The sequence below is a fragment of the Aotus nancymaae genome, unplaced genomic scaffold (assembly GCF_030222135.1).
Source record: "Aotus nancymaae isolate 86718 unplaced genomic scaffold, 86718_ANA_hifiasm-v0.15.2.pri h1tg000048l, whole genome shotgun sequence".
Classification (NCBI taxonomy): Eukaryota; Metazoa; Chordata; class Mammalia; order Primates; family Aotidae; genus Aotus; species Aotus nancymaae.
Genome location: NW_026988462.1, coordinates 5,454,516 through 5,481,510, shown reverse-complemented (window position 1 = coordinate 5,481,510; position 26,995 = coordinate 5,454,516). Strand labels below are relative to the sequence as shown.

General features: G+C 43.4%; 1 protein-coding gene across 3 annotated transcripts in view; it reads left to right on the top strand.

Annotated features, from left to right (window-relative positions):
- The first annotated feature begins 213 nt into the window (after positions 1-213).
- Positions 214-26,995, top strand: part of CLDN10 (claudin 10) — a 165,311-nt gene continuing 138,529 nt past the window's right edge. Inside the window, exons 1-2 of one of the 3 annotated variants that reach the window (XM_012458618.3) lie at positions 214-374; positions 5,800-6,149. In XM_012458618.3, coding sequence (XP_012314041.1) covers positions 5,936-6,149 — 214 coding nt within the window. In that variant the 5' untranslated portion in view covers positions 214-374; positions 5,800-5,935. Of the gene's footprint in view, positions 375-5,576; positions 6,150-26,995 lie in introns of those variants that run through there. The other 2 variants (XM_012458617.3, XM_064362231.1) reach the window with 2 other exon arrangements.

Below are 26,995 nucleotides of genomic sequence, written 5' to 3'. Positions count from 1 at the left end.
GATCAATTCGGTTATTATTATTTCCTAATACGTTATTTGATTTTTAGAGATGTTTCTTTCAAAACATTTGGCCACTTCCCTTTCTGGCATAGGGTGGGTTAGATACACCACCCAACCCTCCTGGGGTACCTTTTGTTGAGGTAGGAGAGGGTGGAGGAAACAGAGTTTGTATGTTGTGCAACCAAATAATAACCGCCTCTTGTCACAGGTCTACCACGTTTTCTGTGTCTACTCAGAACACCTAAAGTTGTGAGAAAAAGAAATTTGAAAAATATTTTTAAATGCTGAAAATTACCTGAGCAGATAAGAAGAACATGAATTCTTTAGAGGCCAAAAAATAAGGAGAAAATAAGGACAAAGCAGAAGACATGAAGGTAAGCCAATCTGAAGGTAAGCCAATCTGAAGCCAAAGGCTACTGGAGGGATCCCTGGTCACTGAGAGCCAGAGGTCCGAGACATCCCTGACTGCCTACAGCTAGTGCATGCAAGAATGTGGACTAGATCAGAGAACCCCTCATAAAGCTGTTCCCATCCCAAAGCCATGATTGCAGTGGGAAAAATTGAAAAGTAATGCTTAGTTATCTCCATTATCATCACAACCCCCTGGATAATGGTAAAGAAATGTTCTGTCTTGATCTTTGATCTGAGTAGAGGGGTGTATTAGTGTGTTTTCACACTGCTGATAAAAATACACCTGAGACTGGGTAATTTATAAATAATAAGAGGTTTAATGGACTCACAGTTCCACATGGCTGGGGAAGCCCCATAATCGTGCAGAAGGCAAAAGGCACCTCTTACATGGCAGCAGGCAAGAAAAAATGAGAGCCAAGCAAAAAGGGAAATCTCTTATCATACCATCAGATCTCGTGAGATTTATTCACTACTATGAGAACAGAAGGAGGGAACCACCTCCTTGATTCAATTATCCCCCGCTGGGCTCCCTCCCACAATGCGTGGAATTATGAGAGCTACAATTCAAGTTGAGACTTGTGTGGGGACACAGCCAAACCATATCAAGGGGAAAAAGCATAAGAATTCCTAAGAATGAATGAATGAATGAATGAATGAATTCCTCCCTCCCTCCCTCTCTTCCTTGCCTTCCCCTTCCCTTTCCCCTTCCCTTTCCCCTTCCCCTTCCCTCTCTCCCTTCCTCTTTCCCTGCCTCCTTCCCTCCCTCCCTCCCTCCCTCCCTCCCTCCCTCCTTCCTTCCTTCCTTCCTTCCTTTTCTTTCAAGGCAGGGTCTTGCTCTATCGCCCAGGCTGGAGTGCAGTGGCATGATCACTGCAGCCACAACCTCTCCAGCTCAAGCAATCCTCCTGCCTTGGTCTCCTGAGTAGCTGGGACTATAGGTGCGCACCACCATGACTGGCTAATTTTTTTTTCTTTTTTAGTGCAGACAAGGTCTTACTAGGTTGCCCAGACTGGTCTCAAACTCCTAGGCTCAAGTGATCCTCCTGCTTTGGCCTCCCAAAGTGCTGGGATTACAGGTGTGGACCACTATGCCTGGCCTGGAATTTCTAAGAATTTCTAACCACAAACTTATATTCACTCTGATTTAAAACCAGAACTCACAAGAGTTGAGTGGCAGAAAAAGCTGAGAACTTAATTTAAAGTCGTCTTGGGTAGAGTAAGAGAATCAGTAGAAAAAATATAATAAATCCAAAGTGAAGAAACAACAGATAGAAGAATAATTAGATATAGAATGTAAAATGAGTATGTTTAAACTTAAAAATAAAATAGGGCATTTTTGAACAGCATTAATTATGACTAAAGAATAAGAAGTTGAAAAGAAACAGGTAGACTTGAAAAAGTAAAACTTCTAAAAATTAAAAAAAAAGGATAGTAATAGAAATTAGATATTCCAGATGAGTTAAAAGCAGATTATACATAGATGTCTATGTGTAGATTCATGTATACATGAGCTCATCTATACACAGGCAAATACATCTGAAAACATTTTTAGAATGCTGCATAGAGAGCTGAAAAATATTAAAGAGAGGCTGAGATATAAGACAGAGTAAAAAATAAAATTTTATCAGAGTTACAGAAAGAGATACAGGATAGGGCAGAGGTAATATATGGAGACAAAAGGGACTAATTAGGTTCAGAATTAATTAAGATATGAATCATGAGATTCAAGAAGTTCAGTGAATCTCAAATAAGATAAAAAGAAATCCTTACTGCTGGGTGTGGTAGCTCACACCTGTAATCCCAGTACTTTGGGAGACTGAGGCAGGAGAATCATTTGAGACCAGGAGTTCAAGACCAGCCTGAGCAATATGGTGAGGCTTGGTTTCTAAAAAAAAAAAAAAAAAAAAAAACCATAAAAATTGGTCAAATATAGTGGCGCACACCTTTGGTTCCAGTTAGTCAGGAGACTGAGGTGGGAGGATACCTTGAGTCTGTCTGGGAGGTGGAGGTTAAAGTGAGCTGAGATCACACCACTGCACTCCAGCCTGGGCAAGAGAGTGAGACTCTATCTCAAAAAAAAAAAACAACAAAAAACAAACAAACAAAAACAGCAACAAAAATCCATACTAAGAAAATCAAAGTGAAGTTGTCAAAACCAAAGGCAAAGAGAATATTATAACCAACTAAAGAGAAAAAAGCAGATAAACTTATAAAGAAATAAAAAATCTTGTTGTTGACTTTTCAACAGCAACAGTTGCAGCCTGCAAATGGCATTATGTTTTCAAAGTGCTGAGCTAAAGTAATTGTCTACTTTTAACTTGATACTGTTAAAGGGAAAAAATGATTCAATGACACTTGTTAAAGATGGCAAGGCAGACTTTTTCCAGGAAAAGGGGACTATCGCAATAGGTATAGGCACCACTGCGATGGGATTTTGCAGTCGGGGAGAAAGAGATTGGGCCCAACTCTGAATACAGCATGGGCGAGTGAGAATTTATAGCCAAGGAGAGGGTAGAGGCTAGCAGATGGAAATGACTTAGAGAAGACATCAGGGGAAGGGGATGCTGGCTAAACCATTGTGACAAGCTTCTTGCTGAAGGCAGGCTGGGTTGATGAGACAGTGGGATGGTGGAGCATGAGGAACCCAACCAGATACTGAGGGTGATCAGATATCAAAGATGGGAGATTCTAGCTAAACTGACTTAGCAGAATTCTTGCCAAAAATTAGACAATTCGGAGACAAACATGGAAGTCTAATAAAAGTCAAGGCCTACTTGAAAAAGACCTCAGGGAAGCCTGACCAAGGTTTTGTTAAAGAGAGAATCTTTGTTAATACCTAGCAAAATTATCTTACAGAAATAAGCTCTGAGTAAAGATCTGTATCTATAGGTATAGATGTATTTCTATAAATACACATATATACATACATATAGATATCTATATAGACACACATCCATCTATCTCTATATATGTATATATAGATAGTTGAGATAAGGTCTCACTCTGTCACACAGGCTGGAGTGCAGTGGCATGATGCTGGTTCACTGCAACCTCCGCCTCCTGGGCTCAAGTGATGTCCCCGCCTCAGCCTCCTGAGTAGCTGGTACTACAGATACACATTACTACACTTGGCTAATTTTTATATGTTTTGTAGAGATGGGGGTCTCACTACGTTTCCCAGGTTGGTTTCAATCTCCTGAGCTCAAGCAATCTGCCTATCTCAGCCTCCCAAAGTGTTGGGATTACAGGCAGAAGCTGCAGTGTGCCTGGCCTGAGTAAATATTATCTGACAAGCAAGTTGCTCATTAAAGAAACTTCTCAAGAATGGACTTTAGGAAGATGAAAAACAAACTGACAAGGAAGATTTGAGATACAAAAAGGAATCACAAGCAAAAAAAAAAAAAAAAGAAGAAGATAAACAATGACAGTATGTAATTATAATACTGTTTGCGGGGCTAACATTTGTATGACTAAAAATGCAGTTTGTGGGGCTAAACATCCAACAAGATAGAAGTAAAGTGATAACATAAGCCGGAAGAGGAGTGGTTTGTGTTGAAACATCTTAAGGTTCTTAAGACTGTTCAGACGGAGAATAAAGACACTGATTACTTTTTTAAAAAATTACACTTTAAGTTCTGGGGTACATGTGCAGAATGTGCAGGTTTGTTACATAGGCATATACGTGCCATGGTGGTTTGCTGCTCCCATCACCCCATCATCTACATTAGGTATTTCTCCTAATGCTCTCCTTCCCCTACCCCCCACCCCTTGACAGGCCCTAGTGTGTGATGTTCCCCTCCCTGTATCCATGTGTTCTCATTGTTCAACTCCCACTTATGAGTGAGAACATGCAGTGTTTGGTTTTCTGTTCCTGTATCAGTTTGCTGAGAATGATCATTTCCAGCTTCATCCATATCATGCAAAGGACATGAACTCATCCTTTTTTATGGCTGCATAGTATTCCATGATGTATATGTGCCACATTATCTTTATCCAGTCTATTATTGATGGGCATTTGGGTTGGTTCCAAGTCTTTGCTATTGTGAATAGTGCTACAAAAAACATATGTGTGCATGTGTCTTTATAGTAGAATGATTTATAATCCTTTGGATATATACCCAGTAATGGGATTGCCAGGCCAAATGGTATTTCTGGTTCTAGATACTTAGGAATTGCCACACTGTCTTCCACAATGGTTGAACTAATTAACACTCTCACCAACAGTGTAAAAGCATTCCTATTTCTCCACATCATGCCAGGCCCAAAATAGAGATTTCTTAATCAAGATCTCAAACCACAAAGCACTTAGTGAGACTTGATAAATTTAGCTATATTAAAACCAAGATTCTTTCTCAAATGGCCACAGAAAGACAAACCACAAACTGGGGGAAGTTACCTGCAACATAAATAATTCACAAAAGATTACTATCTTGAGTCTATAGATAACTAAAAATAAATTATAAAAAGTCAAACAACTCAAAAGATAAGTTAGCAAAAGTTGCGTGTTTCATTGTAGACAGTAACATAATTAACCAACAAACACACAAAAAGAGGCCCACCATACCTAGTAATCAGAAAATATAAATTAGTAATCATAATGTGACACCTTTATACCCATCAACTGGCCGAAAGAAAAAATAGCAATCTCAACAACCCCACAATACCAAGTGTTATGACGCGGAACAAGGAGGGCTTACCCACTGCTGGTGGGACTCTACGTTGCTATTACTACTTAGTAAAACAATTTAGCATTATCTATAAAGTTAAAGAGGAGCGTTTCCTTCGTCCTACCAATTCTGATTCTAGGATGTGCCCTAGAGAAACTCTCACTCACATGCACAAGAAGAAATTCCCAAGAATGTTTATAGCTGTACCAATGGTTATTAGGGAGAAAAGGGAGCAACATGAATGTTCAGCTCCAGGAAAATGAATAAATTGTGTTCATTAAATTGCATTTAATGAAATACTATATTCAGCTGTAATATTTAATGAATGACAGCTATATTCCTGAGCATGGATAAATCCCTCAAATATAGTGTTACATTAAAAAAATAGGCTATAGAAGAATTCCTACAATATGATCCAATTATGTAAAGATTCAAAAGCGGCAAGACTAAAGCAATTGGTCAAATAAGCTTTAACTGTTACTGTATAATCTGTACTTTGTAATATCTGGCAGTTGCATGGTTCGTTAAGCTTCAGGCTAACAGAAAATTAAGCATTAACTATGGTGCCAAGTTAAAAAAAATCTGCGGAATCAAAACCCTTAAAATTCGTCTACGAAATTTTAACAAATACCCGTGTAGAAAATCAGAACGACTCTTTCAGGCCATCTTTAAAATGTCATTGGTAAACCATACTTGATCCTAAATTCCTGTGCTTCCTCAGGCCACCCGAGCATGAAACGCTGTCACCTACCCGCATCCACTGGCTGTGACGCTTGTCAAAGTGTTCTTTATCGGCTGCATGCCTAGACCACCAAGGCGTTCTGTCAGGACAGTGTCACTGAAGAAGGCGGCACGACATGTCCAGAGCGCAGATCTGGGGTCTGGTGTCTGGTGTCGGAGGGTTTGGAGCTCTCGTCGCTGCCACTGCGTCCAATGAGTGGAAAGTGACTACGCGGGCCTCCTCGGTGATAACTGCCACTTGGGTTTACCAGGGTCTGTGGATGAACTGCGCAGGTAACGCGTTGGGTTCTTTCCATTGCCGACCGCATTTTACTATCTTCAAAGTTGAAGGTAAATATAATGGCTTTGTTTGGGGTAGAGGTAAAACGTGCTTTTCCCCCGACTGTGCTGAATTAGCTGTACATAGCGGGCTGTTAATTCTCTGAAGACTGAATGCTTATCAAAGTGCCAAGATTTGCCTAGGAAGGATGGGGTGTATGAGTATTGGCTTAAAGAATGACGTTATTTATTTTATTTGACAAATGTAAGATGTAAGAATCACCTTACGGGGTTTTTAGAATACCCAGTGTGACTCCAAAGGGAAGAGTGGAAGTGACTGGATTGTTTTAAAAGTCAGTTTCAATTTGCCTTGAGTCATGGAGGAATCTTGATGGGTCATCACCTCTATGTAGGAAAAGCTCTCATTGATTTAAAAACGTCTCTTTCTCTCTCTCTACACACACACATACACACACACACACAGGTATTTATATGTGTATATATATATATAGACATATAACACAGGTATCTATATGAATATATATATACATATATATGCATGCACACACATAAATAACACACATATATATGTAATATGCCATTTCTAGACTGGAACTGGCAAATGATAGCAAATTGTAACTGGCTTGTTTTTGTATATATATATTTTATTGCACTTTAGGTTCTGGGGTACATGTGCAGAACATGCAGGATTGTTGCGTAGGTACATACGTGGCAATGTGGTTTGCTGCCTCCATTCCCCCGTCACCTATATCTGGCATTTCTCCCCATGTTATTCCTTCCCAACCTCCCTACTCCTGCTGTCCCTCCCCTGTTCCCCCTCAACAGACCCCAGTGTGTGATGCTCCTCTGCTGTGTCCATGAGTTCTCATTGTTCAACACCCACCTATGAGTGACAACATGCGGTGTTAGATTTTCTGTTCTTGTGTCAGTTTGCTGAGAGTGATAGTTTCCAGATTCATCCACGTCCCTACAAAGGACATGAACTCATCATTTTTTATGGCTGCATAGTATTCCATAGTGTATATGTGCCACATTTTCCTTATCCAGTCTATCATGGATGGGCATTTGGGTTGGTTCCAGGTCTTTGCTATTGTAAACAGTGCTGCAATGAACATACGTGTGCATATGTCTTTATAATAGAAAGATTTATAATCCTTTGGATGTATACCCAGTAATGTGATTGCTGGGCCAAATGGAATTTCTATTTCTAGGTCCCTGAGGAATCACCACACTGTCGTCCACAATGATTGAACTAATTTACACTCCCACTAACAGTGTAAAAGTGTTCCTATTTCTCCACATCCTCTCCAGCATCTATTGTCTCTAGGTTTTTTAATGATTGCCATTCTAACTGGCATGAGATGGTATCTCAATGTGGTTTTGAAGCCAGTCACTTTCACCCTTTTCTTTAGAGTCACATTGGGTATTCTCAAAGGCCCGTGAGGTTATTCACATGTCTCCTTACATCTGCTTTACCCTCGATTCCTGATAACAAAGGAAGGGATTCTATTTTCAGAGAGGTTTTCATGTTTTCTTTTTTTAATGTTCAGCACAGCCTAGATATAAAACAGAACAAAACAAAACAAAAAAAACAGAAAACCAAATTGAATGATAAAATAACAACAAGAAAAATTTGAAAGCAGTTAGGTGAAAGAAAATGTAGTGAACTTTCCCCTTTGGGTACCTCACTTTATTAATTTCTTTTAAAAATACATGGGGCCAGCTTTCATCTTTGTGCATATTAGAAACTCTATTACAAGTGTATGTATCTCAAAGAGGGAACATATATTTTTGAGGACATTTTCACACTCCAGCATATCGTCAGGGAAACAATTGTTATTTGCTTTTATGTCATTATGAGAATTATTATCTGCCTCTGCTTTCTGTAAATTTGATACATTTACAAATCTACAAGTTATCGGTTTATTACCTTAAAAATTGCTCCTTGTTTTTTGGTAAAATGTAGACTTTTCACAGTCAAATAGTAAAACTGTACCTTAGCCCCAGTAAAGAAAATGAAATAAAATTTTAACTAGGAAGTTACTAAAGCATAATGTGATAGGAGATTTTGTGTCAAGTATGCACGTAATTAGTCTACAGTGAGTGCCAGGGGGTAAAGAGAGAATACCTTACTAAATCCAGGAGATTTCAAATGACAATCAAAAGAAATATTCAAGCGTGGATGCCTCAGTTATCCTCAAATAACATGGACTTTCCTAAGTACCTATTTGAGGAATCCATGCTATGTCTCTCTTCAGGCTCAACTTCTAAACTTATTTTGGGGCCTTTCAACACTGCTCCTGCTATAGAACATTGCCCTGGAAATGGGGGACTTTTTTAAAGGAAGAGTGTGTGTGGAGACCCTGTTGTCACTGTGTGTACCTCTTATCGTCAGTCTTTCCCCAGGGGCCCCTCTTGGCCCTTTTTCACCTTAGGAAGCGGGTAGAAGAGATGGCGTGTGGTAAGTCTGTTTTTAACTGGGTTCATCTTTTAATTGTTCAATTATTATATGTATTTTTTGAGACGGGGTCTCCCTATGTTGCTGAGGTTGGTCTTGAACTCCTGAGCTCAAGAGAGTCACCTGCTTCTGTCTCCCAAAATGCTGAGAGTATAGGCCTGAGCCGTTGTGACCAGCCTCATCTTAAAAAAAAAAATTGCCTTAATATGTTTCATTCTATATTTCTTAATGAAACCCAGTTATTGGGGAAAATATGTGTTCAACTTTAGCTTCCAAGTGGGCTAAAGAACCATGGTACATTTCTACATGACTTCAACTCACTACATCCCCAAATACATTATCAGAGTTAGGAATTTTGTTACTAGTATTTATGGTGGTTCAGATATCTCCCACCCTTAAAACTTTTTTATTTTTTATTTATTGTTTTTGAGACAGAGCCTTACTTCGTTGTCCAGGCTGGAGTGTAGTGGTGCAATCTCAGCTCACTGCAACCTCCACCTCCCAGGCTCAAGTGATCCTCCCACCTCAGCCTCCCAAGTAGCTGGGAGAATAGGTGCATGCCACCACACTTGGCTAATTTTTAAAGGTTTTTGTAGAGATGAGGTCTCACTATGTTACCTAGGCTGGTCTTGAACTCCTGGACTCAAGCAATCCTACTGCCTCGGCCTCCTAACGTGCTAGGATTATAAGCATGAGCCACCACGCCTGGCCAAAACTTTATTTTTAAAGTTAATTTTGCTTATTGATTGTAAAAGTAATTTATTCTATATACGCTATATACCCTGCACATAGGAGATAATTTGAAAAATCTCTTCCACTGACGGTGCTTCCCTTAGAACAAATACAATTAAATTGATATAATCTCTACCTTCTTCATCCTAAGTCAAAATCTTTATAAACGATACACTTTGCTGCAGAAATTTATTTTCAATGTTGGAAACACCGATTCATATTTCCAAAGGAGACAGGGGTTCACACAGTTGGATTTCCTTTCCTATGGAGTCATTGCACGTTGCTTTTCTTTGATTCCTACTTGAAGACATAACAGTGAGGGAATCAGAAAAGCTATCTATGCCAATAATCTCTCAAACATCACAGTAATTACAAGTCGAGGAAAGAATTCTGAGGTCAATGAAGAATAAAAATTGTTGTATCGCCTTTTAAAATAATAAACTATTTAAGCCTGCATTGTCAATTTAAGACAAATCGTCTTAGACTTAGGCCAGATTAAACCTCCTCTAAGAAGGAAAAGCAGAAAGCAGGTTTCTAAGCTGTTGGGATTGTATTTTTTCTTCTTGCTGATTATATAACTTCATTGCTGGAGTCATGCCTTCTCATAGCTAACCCTCTTGAATGTTCCAGTGTAGCCACAGCTTTTTAGGGCTTCATTTGGATTAATACTGACTACATCCCTTAAAAACTTGATGTAAGCAAACAGCTCTTTGGGTGAGCCGCATTTACAGCTATTGTAAAGAAATATAGAGGCCACCTTCAATTGTCATTCTGTGAAATAAACCGTAAGGAAACCTGCAATTAAATTCTTATTGGAGCCCGAAAGCTTGATTAAAATCCAAAGGTGATTCACTCTCTTTAGACCCGAGGTCTACCATAAGCTAGGTCTCCTGTTTTGTTGTGTTCTGTTTTTCTCTCATATCAACATTAATAGGAATGCTTTCACTGTGAAAGTAAAGCATCTCTCACAGTAGGGAGAGAAGCAGCTATTTCTGGGGGAAGACTGAATCCAAGAAGCGTGGTCACAGTGAGGAACTGAAGCAAATCGTGATCACCGTGGGACAGGGACTTGATCTGTCATGTTCCTGTGGTGCTCCTGGCACATGCTAGGTTCTGCATATATAGCTGCAAAATGACTGAATTAACCAAATAATGAGTGAGACTACAGACGGTTCATGACGAGGGCAAAATTGTATCCCTGGAGGAAGGCTGCTTCCTCCAGCCTTCCTGAATTGAGGAAGTGTGCTGAATTGAGAAGCGAGTCCCAGGCACCCCAAAGGAAGGTCACTGGATTATGACTCAGCAGACTGAGCCTCACATTCTGGCTCCTTTATGACTTGCTGTGAGACCTTGACTTCAGCAATGACACTTTCTGTACCTCATCTATGAATTTAGAGAACCAGTCTCCAAGAGTTCCTTAAGGTATCTTTCAACCTAAAGTTTAATTCAAGAACTTCACAATGCTTTGCTACCTGGAAGTAGAAGTTTCCCGAAGAATTATAGCCATAAAAGTATCCTCTAGTATAATTGTTATAACTGCTCATGGGATTAAGGTCTTTCCTTCTGTTTTAAATTTTTATCTGTTTTTTGAGACAGGGTCCCTCTCTGTCACCCAGGCTAAAGTGCAGTGGCGTGACCATGGCTCACTTCACCCTTGACCTCCTAGGCCCAAGCGTCCTCCCATCTCAGCCTCCTGAGTACCTGGAACTTACAGGCATGTGCTACCATGCCCAGATAATTTTGCTTTTAAGTAATTATAATTTTATTTATAAATAAAATTAGCTGGACATGGTAAATATAGGGTCTTTTGACATTGCCCAGAGTGGTCTCAAACTCCTGGGCTCCAGTGATCCTCCAGCCTAGGCCTCCAAGAGTGCTGGGATTATAGGCATGAGCCACAGTGCCCTGCCAAGGTCTTTTTTTTTCTCCCCTTGTCTATTATCTTGACCAGCTTCCTGTGTTCCTGACTGTTTACAATCTTCTCTGCATCTGGGTTCAGATAGGTTTAAATGACCTTAAAGAACCACAAGACTCAAGTAAAAGTGCAAGGAGTTCAGTGGAATGAAACCAAATAGTCATCTGGAAGCCGCAGTCAAATGATGCTGGCTATCTACAGGAGTGTGAGCCTTCTCTCCTCACATTCCAGCTGCTTCACCTCTCTCTCACCACTCCCTTATTGGCCATGCCATAAAAATGGGGGTAAAGAGGCTGGGCGCAGTGGCTCACGCCTGTAATCCCAGCATTTTGGGAGGCCAAGGCAGGTGGATCCCCTTAGGTCAGGAGTTCAAGACCAGCCTGATCAATTTGGCAAAACCCCGTCTCTACTAAAAATACAAAAATTAACAGGGCATGGTGGTGGGCACCTGTAGTCCCAGCTATTTGGGAGGCTGAGGCAGGAGAAACACTTGAACCCAGAAGGCGTAGGTTGCACTGAGCTGAAATGAAGCCACTGCACTCCAGCCTGGGCGACAGAGCAAGACTCCATTGCGAAAAACAAAACAAAACAAAAGGCAGATGGGGATAAAGGAATAGCACTTGCTAGAGAAAGGGATTTCTGTCCACATATAGGAAACAGCTGGGAGCCATCTGATGTCATCACTTTAGACTTCTTGCTAGTTGGAATATAAGCCTGTGTTAGTCCACTCAGGCTGCAATAACAGAATACCATAAACTGGGAAATTCATCAACCTCAGAAACTTATTTCTCATAGTTCTGGAGGCTATGAAGTCCTAAATCGAGACACTGGGAGATTCAGGGCATGCTGAGAGCCCATTTCCTCATTCATAGATAGCACCTTCTCCCTGTATCCTCACATGGTGGAAGGGGCAAGGCAGCTCTCTGGGGCCTTTTTAATTTTGTTATTATTATTATTTTTTGAGACTGAGTCTTGCTCTGTTGCCCAGGTTGGAGTGCAGTAGTGCAATCGGAACCTCTGCCTCCCATTTTAAGCAATTCTCCTGCCTCTGCCTCCCAAGTAGCTGGGACTACAGGTGCCCACCACCACACCCAGTTATTTTTGTATTTTTAGTAGAGACAGAGTTTTGCCATTTTGGCCAGGTTGGTCTCAAACTCCTATCCTCAAGTGATCTGCCTGCCTCAGCATCCCAAAGTGCTGGGATTACAAGTGTGAGCCACCACACTTATATCTTGTCTCTACAAAAATACTTAGAAATTGCCAAGCATGACGGCACATGCCTGTAGTTCCAGCTACTTGGGAGGCTGAGGTGGGAGGATTGCTTAAACTGGGGAGGTTGAGGCTGCAGTGAGCTGATATTGCACCACTGCATTCCAGCCTGGGTGAAGTCCAAGAAACATTCAACATGTTCCTGTTCCAACAAACAGTGGCATGATATTATACGTGTACTGACACAGTCATAACCCAAGGTAGGTGAATTGGACTTTCACAGTAGAATCTGGATGGGTTGTGCCACTGTAAAATTGTCTGTGTATCAATACGGTTGGAAAGCACAATGGTGAAAAGTGCCCTAGCCTTACAGTGGTGAAGATGGTGCTGGAGCTGTCAGAATGGCCTCAACTGCCATAGCAGCGGGTGATTGGGCTGGGGATCCTAAGGCAGCGTGCTGCAGGCTGTTCTTTCATGGAAGCGTCAGAGACATTCTTCGTTTCTTTTTTTTTTTTTTTCAGGCAGAGTTTCACTCCTGTTGCCAAGGCTGGAGTGCAATGGTGCAATCTCGGCTCACTACAACCTCCATCTCTCAGGTTCAAGTGATTCTCCTGCCTCAGCCTCCTGAGTAGCTGGGATTACAGGCTCCCACCACCATGCCCAGCTAATTTTTTTTGTATTTTTAGTAGAGATGGGGTTTCACCATGTTGGCCAGGCTAGTCTCGAACTCCTGACCTTAGGTGATCCACCTGCCTCCGCCTCCCAAAGTGCTGGGATTACAGGTGTGAGCCACTGCGCATGGCCGCATCACAGACTTTTTACAACATTCTGTCTCCATCCATGGCTCCTCTCTCAGAGGCCAGGACCTTATCTCATTTATCCTGGTCTCCTTCATACCTACTGCTGTGTCTGGCTTAGAGGGCACTCAACGAAGGTGTGGGGATTGAACAAATGGAAGGAGAAATTGTTCATTGGGTTAAATTCTGACATTTATATTGCAGAGGGAGTCTCTTCTCATGCCACCAAGCTCTAGAAAAGGGAGAGAGTCCTAGGGAAGTGCTTAGAACAAGGAGAAGAGACGTGGATTTGTTTTTGTGGTCTTTTCTTTTTGAGACAGGGTCTTGCTCTATCTTTTAGGCTGGGGTGCAGTGGCATGATCACGGCTCGACCTCCTGGATTTAAGCAATCCCTCCATCTCAGCTTCCTGGGTACCTGGAACTACAGGTGCATGCCACCTGCCCAGCTAATTTTCACATTTTTTATAGAAACTGGAATCTCACTGTGTTGCCCAGGTTGGTCTCAAACTCCTGGCCTCAAACAATCCTCCTGTCTCAGCCTCCCAAAGTGCTGGAATTGCAAGCCTGAGCCACCACACCTGGACTGCCATGAGTATTTTTTATGATGGTATCTAAGAAGCACAAACATTTAGAGTATTATTTCTTAAAATGTGGTCCACCAGCCAGCAGAATCTATATCTCCTGGGTGCTTACTTGAAATGCAGAATCTCAGGCCCCACTACAGACCTACTGAATCAGAATCTACAACTTTATAAGATCTCCAGGTGTCTTCTTTGCACATTAAATGTTTGAGGAATCTTTGCTTAGAGCTTGGTCTTAGGAATCTGATGGATCCAACATTTACTAAAGGGTCTTAATCCCTCTGAGCTTCAGTGTTCTTTCCTGTTAAATGGTGATTAAATAAGACACATATGGCTAGGCATGGTGGCTCATGCCTGTTATCCTAGCACTTTGGGAGACCAAGGCAGGCAGATTGCTTGACCCCAGAAGTTTGAGACAAGCCTGGGCAACATGGTGAAACCCCGTCTCTACAAAAAATACAAAAATTAGGCGGGCATGGTGGTGGGCACCTGTAGTCCCAGATACTCAGGAGGCTGAGTGGGAAGATCACCTGAGCCAGGGAGGTCAAGGCTGCAGTGAGTCGTGATTGAGCCACTTCACTCCAGCTTGGGTAACACAGTGAGATCCTGTCTCAAAAAAGCAAAAAACAAACAACAACAAATAACACAGGCAAAGTGTCTTATGTAGTACCAGACACAAATGAGGTCCTCCATAAACAGTGGCAATTATGTCTGTCTCTTTCAATGCCTTGCAAGTTCACATCTCAGCTGTAGGAGGGTGGCTATTACTCTGCTCCACCCATTTGTTTCCGACCAGGACTGCAGTAGCCGCTTTCTGGAATGCAAAACCTGATAGAAGCATGCCTTTGCTCCTTTGCTGCACGTCCTATGTCATATTTTTCATGATGTGAAGGATATTGGACTATAGTCTGTGCTTACGATTTGCTATTTTGTATAAGGCAAGACCACTCTGCATTTCCATGTCAGTTTCTCACTGAAGACGTGGATCTATTCCTTGTGTCAATCACATGTTGTAATAGCTTGGAGTGGGGGAGAAAAGGCCCCCTTCAGGCTCCACATGGGAAGGCAGGTCTCCTCCAAGCTTAGGGTGTGTTTGGTATGCCAGGCAGCCAAAAAGAACAAATGTTTACTTGAGTATTCTTAGTTCTGAGGGCAGGGAAAAACTTTGGGACAGACAGTTTAATATATGAGTTCGAATCATAGCTCCACATAGAGCTAACGATGCAAACTAGAGCGCATTTCTTAACTTCTCATAGACTCATTCTTCTCATTTGCAAATGGGGATAATAATATTCATCAACTCATAGGGTTGTTGTCAGGGTTAAATGAAATGATAATGTAAAGCACTTTACATCATAAGCAGCTGTCATAATTGTAAGATAGCCATCATGTTATTAATTAATGATTTTAATCATGTAACATAAGGTCACCAGTTTTTAAATGCATGTATACAGTATGTTTCACAAAGTGCTTGCACATACACTGTCATAGTTCTCCAAAAGATCAATATTCTGTAGTCTCCATTTTATATACAAAGCAGCTGAGGTTCACTGGGGACCGTGTTTCTAACTTCCTATGAGCTTCTGTAAATTTTTTGGGGGAAATGGTCAGCATTTGGTACTAGCCCCCAAACTCTGTTTAAGCCCCAGCTTGGCCACCTTTTGGGGACCTTAGTGACTCCCTGGCATTTGCCCTTGTTTCCCTTTCTTAGCTGTAGGATAATGATGAGGATGATGTTGTTGACGATGATGATGTCTAGTTATGCGCTTCAAAAGCTTGTGGGGAAGGTCGAGGAAAAGAGTCTTCTTCTATGACGTAGGCTAACCTGTGTTTAAAATAAAAGGGGATTTGCTTTAATCGGGTGTGGTAAGATGCACAGACGTGGAAGTGACTGTCAGGAAAGAAGTTTTATACTCGTTGATCCCGGGAAGCGGGAGGCATGGCATGGCACACAGGGTCACGCAGGGAAGAGCCAGGGTCACTCAGGAACTGGGCGGGGAACCATGTTCGTGAGTCTTTGTTGTGGTTTTTGTGGGAAGAAATAAGCCAGGCTGGGAAAACAGGCTAAGCAGGTTTAGGATTGGCTGCTTCTCAAACTGTCAGCAGGCTCTGGAGTGTAGGAGTTCCAAGTCGTAGGAGTCCCAAGTTACCTGATTGTCACCCTGGGGTGATTAGGACAGGGAAATATCTGCTTGATGGTTAGCACTTGGGAAAGGAGGTAGTTGTGGGTGTGGGCTTTGGGCTGGTTGGTTTGCCTATGAAAGATGTGCTTGTAGGCAGTCATTTGCTATCTGCAATAACTGGCTGGCCCTGGGGTTGGAGGAGCAGTTTCCCCCAAGTCAGCGAGGCCCCAGGTCCCAGAACATGGAGAATACAGAAAACAAGAGAATAGGGGCCAGGCGCAGTGGCTCAGCCTGTATTCCCAGCACTTTGGGAGGCCGAGGGAATCACCTGAGGTCAGGAGTTCAAGACCAGCCTGTCCTACATGGCAAAACCCTGTCTCTTCTAAAAATGCAAACTATTAGCCAGGTGTGGTGGTGTGCACCTGTAACCCCGGCTACCCAGGAGGCTGAGGCAGGAGAATCACTTGAACCTGGGAGGCGGAGGTTGCAGTGAGCCAAGATTGCATCACTGCACTCCAACCTGGGTGACAAGAGCAAAACTCAGTCTCAAAAAAAAAAACAAGAAAGAACACAGCATAGATGCCAGAGCCCTTGGTGATGTTTGCACAGGTAGGACAGCAAGGCATGGATTTTGCTGTCCCTCATTCCTTTAAGACTTCACACTTACCTGATTTTCTCTGGGTGAACATTACTGTAGAAAAAGTTCAGGTGCTCTTTCACAAGGTTCGTAGCTCCTCTCCCTGCCCCCTGCCCATCTGGCCAAATGTGCCAGGGACAACTCTCCCACCTCCACCGCACAGCCTTCCTCGCACCTCATAGACTAAATTGCATCCTAAAGGAGATGTACTTGAGGGACATCTTCGGAGCAAATGGTATGCTGGACTTAGTCATTGAAAACCTTCCTGCCCTTGTGCACGTTTAGGTAATGTACATTATAGAAAGCACCACTGCTCTTCAATGAACTTGGGATAATTGGCTCGCTTTTCAGAAACCAGCTAGTCTACAATTAAGCTTTTGCCAGATTTTTGTGTGCATTACAGGAAAAATGGATTACCAAAGGTTGATAATTTGGCAAATCATTCAGTGGATTCCTGGTGCAGAATATAGGCCCTGGGGACTCAGGGAGGAACAGGACAGGGGCAGGTCCTCAGATATAAGCTGCTTAGAGGGAAGCTACCATTTAGCAATAAGCCCAGAATGCTAAGTGTTATTGAATGGTCAAGTTCAGGGGGTAGGCAGACTTCCCAAAGAGCTGAGGCTTGAACTGTCTTGAAAGATGGGCAGAAGTTTGACAAGAAGTTTGCCAAGGATCGGAGGGCATTTTAGGCTGAGGGACTGATCCAGCTCTACAACTTATTAACTGCACGTCTCTGGAAAGAATGCTTAACATTTGAGCTCCCTCCTCTATTTTTTCTTTTTGTTTAGTTTTGTTTTTAGACAGAGTGTCGCTCTGTCACACAGCACACAGGCTGGAGTGCAGTGGTGCAATCTCGGCTCACTGCCACCTCCTCCTCCCAGGTTCAAGCAATTCTCATGCCTAAGCACAGATGTGCACTACCATGCCCAGCTAATTTTTGCATTTTTAGTGGAGACAGGGTTTCACCATGTTGGCCAGGCTGGTCTGGAACTCCTGGCCTCAAGCGATCCGCCCGCCTTGGCCTCCCAAAGTGCTGGGATTACAGGTGGAAGCCACCATCCCTGGCCTGAGCGCCCCCATCTGTTAAATGGGAATATTATCTACTTCAGAGGATGGTGGTGAGGACTGAACGCATGAATTTGCATATAGCGTCTAGAGCAACGCCTCACAGATACAAGCAAAGACCTAAAAGCAGGAGGAAGGCAAGTGCGTGCGGGAACAGGAAGCACATAATCGGAATGGCTGACACTTAAGATGTGCACAGAGGGAGGGAGCATATGTGGCTGCAGATGTCAATAACAAAAGCTCCCAAAGGAACATTCAGGCCCTACAAAGGGATCCAGGCTTTGTCTGGAAGAAGCTAAAGCTATTGAAATATTTTAAGCAGAGAATACCCATGGGACTTGCACTTAACAAAGACCCTGCAGTATTTTGTGTTAGAATCTGAGCAAAGGGCATAGCAGCAGGAATACAAAGGAAGATATTTTGAGGCAGAATTGTTGAGTCTTGGTGACTTGTGAGGAAGGAGAGGGGTCAAGGATGCCTCCAAGTATTCCTGCCAGGAAACTTGATGGGCAGTGGGATAGAGAAAGCTGATCCCAGAACAGGTCCCAACGTAAGTTCTAGTTCCTTCTCCCAGTATGGTGTTTTCCAATATGTACCAAGATCTCAAGGAGATGAAACTTCCTTGAGATTGAGACTGACTCAAGGAGTCAGTTTCTTAACTTAATGGGGTTTGGCTTCGAAAACCAATTGTAGACAGTGAGACAGACTAGTTTGACTGAGTTTAATTTTTTTTAACCGTGCTCTTTAGATGTCTAATACAAATCAAGAGGAAAATGTGACAGTTATAAAGATTAATGCAATTGTAGGTGATATTAATAGCACAGGAATAACAAAGTTAGAGGGGTAATAGCCCCCAACTACTCTGTAGTCAAATTGCATAGTTCTAATCTTGCATACCGTGTATTTTAGGGTACATGAATATAAACCACATTCATTGATTCTCGAGGAGGGCGACCAGGGGGATGAGCGGTCTTGAAATTACTTCACACGGCCATTTGTTTCACCTGGAAGAAACGGAAAAAAATATGTAGGGGACAGAGTGAGAGAAGACATCGGGTAGATGTTACTAGAGAGTCTGGTTTAGGATCACTTTGAAGAAGTCATTTCTATCAGAGTTGCCCCGCGGTGGAACAGGCTGTCTCACAGAGGAGGTTGATGGTGGTCTGCTAAGAAGGCTGTAGAGCTCCCTCCTGCACTGGTGAGAAGACAGACAAGGTAATCTCTCAAGCAGTTTCCAGGGTGAGAGGTCTGAGATCCCGTGCACATGTGCAAATAAACAAATATTTAGAAATCTATGTCTTTGATTTGCATATTGACTTCAACAGTTTTGAACAACTGCCAGGCTCTGTGCTAGATAACTTGTAACACAGCAATAAAAATACCTCATCTCTGCCCTTAGATGTTCACACCCTAGAAGAGACCGTGAACTGAAGCAGTAATTGTTCTATGTGTTATGTTAATGCCATTCTATTTAAACCTATATGTTAATCAATGTTAGAATTAACATAAGAAGGCCGGACACAGTGGCTCACACCTGTAATCCTAACACTTTGGGAGGCTGAGGCAGGAGGATCACCTGAGATCAGGAGTTTGAGACCAACCTGGCCAACATGGCGAAACCCTGTCTCTGCTAAAAATACAAAAATTAACCGGACGTGGTGATGCATGCCTGTGATCCCAGCTATTTGGGAGGCTGAGGCAGGAGAATCGCATGAACCTGGGAGGTGGAAGTTGCAGTGAGCTGAGATCGCACCACTGCACTCCAGCCTGGGCAATAGAGCAAGACTCTGTCAAAAAAAAAAAAAAAAAAAAAGAATTAATATAAGAAATACATAGCTCTCTATCTTTAACTGATATCCGGCAGGGGTCTAAGAAGCCCAGAGTGTGTGCCATCTAACCTTTTCTGGGAGAAGGGATGACTCCTTCTAAATCCAGGCACAGAGCCAAGTGATGGCGGTGGGGGGCAGGGGAGATGCGAGAGGACAAGCCCTGCCTTTAACTAAATTTCCCTGGGTTGATACTTTTAGTTTATATGCACCAAATAGAATCCATGCATAAAAACAGAGCTGCCATCCTACTGGGAGACCAATTTTCTCCAGAACACAGAATGTGGACATTTGGCGAGGTAGGCAGGGGAAAATGGAAGGCAATTTTCTTCTAATCTTACTACCGCCAGATGTTCTCCTTTATTTCCCCCAGCAAGCCTTGAGCCAGTCGTATCAGGGGATTTCAGCCTGCTCTGGAGGACTCCTGCAAACGTGCCCACTAAACTGACTCTGCTGCAGTGGCAGGGATCCTTCCTTGACCCTGTGCCTTGGCTCTGCGTTTGTGCCACTTTGCTCAGCCTTCCAGCTCCTGGAGGTCAGCTGATGCCCACTCTCCTGGTTAAACCTGGACTGCGGACCTCTCACTTTTTTCCTGGCAGCTGATGTCTGGTTCCAGGTGGTAGATCTGTCTTACGATGGTCCTATCCCCTAACTCCGGCGTGCCTGGTGGCTCAGTTCTGACCTGTGCCTGTCCTGCACATTAGACTCTGGAGCTATTGATCTGCCTGATCCCCAGCGCCTCTCCTTTGCCTCCCTGGGTCAGCTCCTTCATCAGGACTTGCTTTCTGTCACCCCACACCTCGGGAAGAACTGTCGAAGCATGTTTCCTAGCTGTGAGAATTTGGGGGAAAATGAGAAGGTGAAGGGCACATGCGTGTGTATGTCCATTTTTCATCTGGAAAAATATGCATGTTATCCTAGTGGCTCCGTCGATTTCAGCTTCAAGTCAGGGGTGTCTGTGACAGCAGGTGTAGAGTCCCAGGAATCTTCCCATCGCACGTGCAGCATCAAAGCTGTCCTGAGGGGGCCGCCGTGGGGGTGCAGCCATGCAGCCTCTCCCTTGCCAGGCTCTTTCTGCCTTTGCTTCCCGTGCCTTCAGTGAGCCCTCCTGGGAGAGGTGGGGTGATCTGCCTTTGCACAGGTGCTGAGCTATCCAGCTTTTGTTCCAATTCCATCCAGGATTATGAAATAAACTTCCACTAGAGTGCCCACACCACACAGGCACACACATGCACACGCATACACCAGACAGGTTCTACAGCTAACTGCTCATACACACAGTCTCTCACCATGCAGACACCTCTACACACCACACACACAGAAAAATACACACTCACCATACAGTCGACACATACACATCACACATACATGTGGGCAACACACACACAGCCATTTCCCATACAATCACACACACGCAGCCATTTCCCATACAATCACACACACGCAGCCATTTGCCATACAATCACACACACACAGCCATTTCCCATACAATCACACACACGCAGCCATTTGCCATACAATCACACACACGCAGCCATTTCCCATACAATCACACACATGCAGCCATTTGCCATACAATCACACACACACAGCCATTTCCCATACAATCACACACACGCAGCCATTTGCCATACAATCACACACACACAGCCATTTCCCATACAATCACACACACACAGCCATTTGCCATACAATCACACACACGCAGCCATTTGCCATACAATCACATACACACAGGCACACACAGATGTGCATTCACTATACAGGCAGGCGGCACACACACATAGACACCCATTGATCCAAATACAACAATGCAATACACACACACCATGCACCTTGCAGATACCTCATTCATATCACATGCAATAGTCATCAGACTTAGAGACCAGATTTTCATAGACAGTGAGAAATGTGACCCCCTTGAATAGAAATCAGCTGGGGATGGCTGCTTATCTGCACCATGCTCAGAAGTCATTCATATTGGAGCAGGGGTCAGCACAGAAAATTTAGCTCCTGCCTCCTCAAATGCCTCTCACAGGCCTAGGGGGTGCCTAGAAGTGAACTTCCATCACATCGTCATCTTTGTCCACTAAGCAACATTATTTTATTTTATTATTTTATTTTGTTTTGAGGTGGAGTCTCTCTCTGTCGCCCAGTCTAGAGTGCAGTGACATGATCTTGGCTCACTGCAGCCTCCATCTCCCACGTTCAAGTGATTCTCAGTCCTCAGCCTCCCGAGTAGCTGGGATTACAGGCACGTGCCACCACACCCAGCTAATTTTTGTATTTTTACTACAGATGGGGTTTCACCATGCTGGCCACTTTGGTCCCAAAATCCTGCCCTCAAGTAATCCACCCACCTCCACTTCCCAAAGTGCTGAGATTACAGGTGTGAGCCACCATGTCCCATCCCACTAAGCCATATTTTAAATCATCTTACCTCCTTCCAGGTCTCCCTGCTTCCTACGGACTCCTTTGGGAAAAAAATTTGGAGTCTGGCAAATTGTAAATGCTCTATAATGATCTACTTCCCTCCTTCATTCCTTCCAGACCACAGATCTCAAAGCCTGCTGTCCTGTTGAAATCCCAGGTCTACTACTGACCTAGTGACTTAATCTCGCTCTGTGTTTCAGTTTTCTTTTTTTGTTGTTGTTTTATTTTTTAGAGACAGGGTCCTGCTCTAGCATCTAGGCTGGGGTACAGTGGTGTGATCATACCTCATTGTAACATTCAACTTCTGGGCTCAAAGGATCCTCCTACCTTAGCCTCTGAGTAGCTGGGACTATAGGTGAGCACTACCATGCTGGCTAATTTTAAAATCTTGTTTGCAGAGATAGGGTTCTCCCTATGTTGCCCAGATAGGTCTTAAACTCCTGGCCTCAAGCAGTTCTCCCACCTTTGCCTATCAAAGTGCTGGGATTACAGGCACGAGCTACTGCGCCCAGCCTTGTGTCAGTTTTCTTATCTGTAAAATGAAGATAATAACAGAATCTCCCTTATATGAAAGAGGAAATGAGTTAATATGTGAGTTGGTTTTTGTTGTTTGGTCCAACTTACAATTCTAGCTTTTCAAGACTGCTTTGAAACGAGACTTTGTTGTATTTGTGTTAGCTAATCTCTCAGCTTGGCAGCACCTAAAAACCTTCTCATCTTCCCTTGGGGGTCTCTGTGGGGATCCTGTAGGGATCAAGAGCCCTCCCCGCTTTTTCTCGTGTTGCTCTGAGCTGTCTGAATCCAGGAGGGTGGCAGCACATCTCTCTCCTCTACACTTTTCCCAGACTGCAGGCTTCCACCAAGCTTCTTCCTTTCGAATTCCGTGTCTTTGCCATGTGTCTTCCTCACAGTCCCCTCTGACTTTTCCTGCTTCTCCATTCAGCTGGTCACCCAGGTTAGACACTTGCAGCACGTAAGACCCACTTGCTGCTTCCTCAGACTGCAGGCCCGGCCGGTGCCGAGTCCTGTCAAATCTGAGACTCCTCCCTCCCATTCTCCCTGGAGGGAGCTTTGCTGTGTCTCTGGCTCAGATTATTGTCTACCTGGGCTCAGCGTGGAGGCTCTCCCTGCTGAGTTGAGATTGTGGTCAAATAACAAAAAGAAATCTATTCGCTGTTCTACTTGCTAGAATCAAAGCTACAGATGAAACCCCCCAAAGGCGGAGCTTCCTCCAGTTTTAACCTGGGCTTCGTTGGCTGCACTGAGAGCATTTACTCTGTGCACACACCATTGTAACTATCACCTCACTTGGTTCCCAGAGTGACCTCTTGTGCCAGGAGCTTTACCCATGCCCATTTTGCAGATGAGGTAACTACACAGAGCTTGGAGAGGGCCTTAACTTGCTCAGTGTCATGGCTAAGGTGGTGGCTTTGGCAGGATTCAAATGTGAGACTGTGTAATTCTTCAGTCCCGAAGTCCTTTCACTTACCCATCAAGGACTCCCAGAGATGGCCAACTCCTGGCAGGAAGAATGCATCAAAACAGTCCTGACTGTCCTTTTTAGTCCTCCTGCTTCAATTGAACTGGACTTCGAGATTAACTTCTTCCTTCTCTGTGCCTCTGCTCATGCCATTTGGGGCAAACACCTTCTTTCATCACTCTGCATCTTTCTCTTCCTTCAAACTCCACCTCCAATGGTATCTCTTATGCAAAGCCTTTTTAGTCTTCTAACTAGGAGGGACCTTTGTCTTCACAGATCCCCATGGCACTTGGTACTTCTCTTTTGTTTTTAGAGACATGGCCTCACTCTGTCACCCAGGCTAGGGTGCAGTGGCACAATCATAGCTCGCTGCAGCCTCCAACTCCTGGGATCAAGCTATCCTCCTGCCTTGGCCTCCCTAGTAGCTGGGACTACAGGCGCAAGCCTCCATGAACAGCTGGTTCTTCTCTTCTTGTGGCTTTTCTATTCTGTCTTGTATTGTGGTTAGCTGTGCACTTGTCCTTTGCCACCACTAGATTATAAACCCTATGAGGACAGGGATCCAACAACTTCTTTCTATCCCTTGCCTGAAAGAGCACCTTGCATAAAATCCGGGCTCTATCATTGTGTGTTGAGTTACTGCAGAACCATTTGTTGAGCTGAATGAATAAGAGCAAGGAGCGGACCACAGGGCATGGAGACTTTCCAGGTTTGCCTTCCTTGGTGCCATTACCAAGTCTATTGAAATGCTTATCAGCCCAACTTCAACCTTCTTGTCCAAAACACAGTGTGATAGATGTTGCAAAGCATCCTAGCAAACTTATCAAAAGAGAAAGTATTTAATACACATCTCTTGTTCTTAGAGGCTGACCCTGGTTCTCAGCAGGAGTCCCTTTTTATCTCTAAGGCTCAAACATCATCTCTTTAATGATCTCTTCTAGAATTTTCTATTGTTTGCTACCAAGCACTCAATGTTATTATCAAAGCTATCAATTGTTATCAATGGCAATTTCCAAAATGTACCCTTTTGAAATTTGGGACATTTTCTTAACCCCTAATTTTTTCCCTGGTCATGTTTTTTTTTTAATTCTACAATCACATCTGGCCTTTTCATATAGATATTAACATGAAAAATCTCAGGCACCCTTCATAATGTTTCCTTTGGGCAGTAAGAAACAGCCCTCCCTGTATTTGAAAGGTGCTGCTGAGAAAAATCAGAATTTATTATTATTTTTATTTTTAAAAAGGCTCTGATGATTTGAATAGATTCCCTCCCTGAGGGCTTTCATCCTCAGAGTGATTCTGGGCTGAGTCCCTCTCTTGGTAATTAACGAGTTTGGAATATGGATGTGCTTGTTGGTCTTGTCCATAAATTATCCAGTCATGCGTGACCACAGTCAGCAAAAAAGGAACTTTCCAGCTTCTTAGCTGCTGGATGCAGAAAAGTGACCGGGCTGCATGGGCATTCCCATGAGGGCTCCAGTTTCTGAATGTTATGAGCAACTCAGTAAAAGTGCAAGGTAAACATAAAGTACCATTCACTGAGAGCAGACTCAATTACGAGCCATAACCTTCTCCAGATAGCCTGGTCCCATTTGGGTTATCTCTTTTATAAAACATGTCTGAGAATTATTGGTTTGGAAATAGTTGTTCTTTCATGTATCTTACTTTATTTTCCTTTGAGTCAAATGGTTAAGATGAGAAGTGGAAATAATTTTCTAATAATAAATTATTTCCTATCTGAATTTTTTTTCCTGTTAGGACTTTCTGTATCCAATCACACACACACTCCCCAACTCTAATATTGCAAATATTGTGTTTCTTAAAATATTTGTAATTACCTTTTATTATTAACTTTAATTTACAGGTCTTTGCTTCCTATTTATAAACCTTGATTCTTCCCTTAATTAGCATGCAATGGTTTTCGTTTTTGTTTTTTTACTTTTTAACCTCTCTCATATCTCATACTTTTAATTGTATTTTGTAAAAGTTATTCTCTATACTATACCAGCCTATGGGAGCAAATGCTAGCGTCTTTACATTTATGTCCCAATTCACATGAAATCTAGGCAGAAACTCCCGACTTTTCCAGGAGTTCCCTCCCTAAGCATCTCTTCCCTAGCAATTTTTTAAATTATCTCCTCTTCTCCTACCTGTTCTTGTCTGTGGGGAGAACCCACTCTCTTCTCAGCAGGGCTGGACTGGGCTCTCCTTCCACCAGCATCCTCACCCCCCAGCCTCAGACTCCATTAGCCTTACCTTTAAACAAGCACAGAAGCCAAGCATGGTGGCTCATGCCTGTAATCCCAGCACTTTGGGAGGCTGAGGCAGGAAGATCACCTGAGGTCAGGTGTTCAAGACCAGCCTGGCCAATATGGTAAAACCCCATCTCTACTAAAAATAGAAAAACTTAGCAGGGCGTGATGGCACACACCTGTAATCCAAGCTTCTCGGGAAGCTCAGGCAGGAGAATTGCTTGAACCCAGGAGGTAGAGTTGCAGTGAGCCAAGATCACACCACTGCACTCCAGCCTGGGTGGCAGAGTGAGATCCATCTCAAAAAAACAAAAACAAAAACAAGCACAGAGATAAAAAAAACTATATGTTTTATGCAGACAGCGCTTCTAGAAAAGGTTGATAGGCATGGCTGTCCCAGTAACATTTCTGCATATGAGCTCTTCCCACTTGAGATTTTAGTGCCACCATTGCCCCTCAGTCTCATTCCCCAATGCTTCTGACAGCCCTAATCTACCTTCTCTCTTTCTCACCATCCAAGGGTCCCAAGCGTGGTAACAATTTCAATTTATCTATGAACGAGTGTTTGCCACAAGATCTACCTGCAACCAGGATGACCAAGTCAGGATAGTTTGAGTGCAGGTGTCCACTGGGCCAGGCCTGCACCTCTCCCCAGCGATTGAAAGAAGGCCAGGCCAGGCAAGGTGGCTCAAACCTGTAATCCCAGTACTTTGGGAGGCCAACATGAGTGGATCACTTGAGGTCAGGAGTTCAAGACTAGCCTAGCCAATATGGTGAAATCCCATCTCTACTAAAAATACAAAAAATAGCCAGGGGTGGTGGTGTATGCCTGTAATCCCAGCTACTTGGGAGGCTGAGGCAGGAGAATCACTTGAACCCCGGAGGCGGAGATCACAGTGAGATCTCACCACTGCACTCCAGCCTGGGTGACAGAGCAAGACTCTGTCTCAAAAACAAAACAAGAAAGAAAGAGAGAGAAAGAGGAGAGAGAGAGGAAGGAAGGAAGGGAGGGAGGGAGGGAGGGAGGACTGACGCTGAGACAGAACCACTGGTGCAGGGTCCCCTCCCCTCTCTCCCTACCCTGCTGTGGGGTTGTGGATTGCAGGGCGGGAAAAGAAATATCCTTTTTCTACACTCCAGCCTTGTCACAGAAGATTAGTGGAGAGGCAGTAGAGGGGGTGTTACGTGAGTGTGGAAGGATGAAGGGAGGGGTGTGGGCACCCTGTCAGGATCCTGGGCCCTTTCAGAAACTTCTTGACTCCTGTGAAAATTCATGAATCTGAGGATACACTGAGGACAAAGATGCTGTCCAACCAGCTTCTGGTTTTTAAATGCAAATGAATATTTTGGGGGAGGTGTGGTCTCTACTTCCACCCTTCACAATCA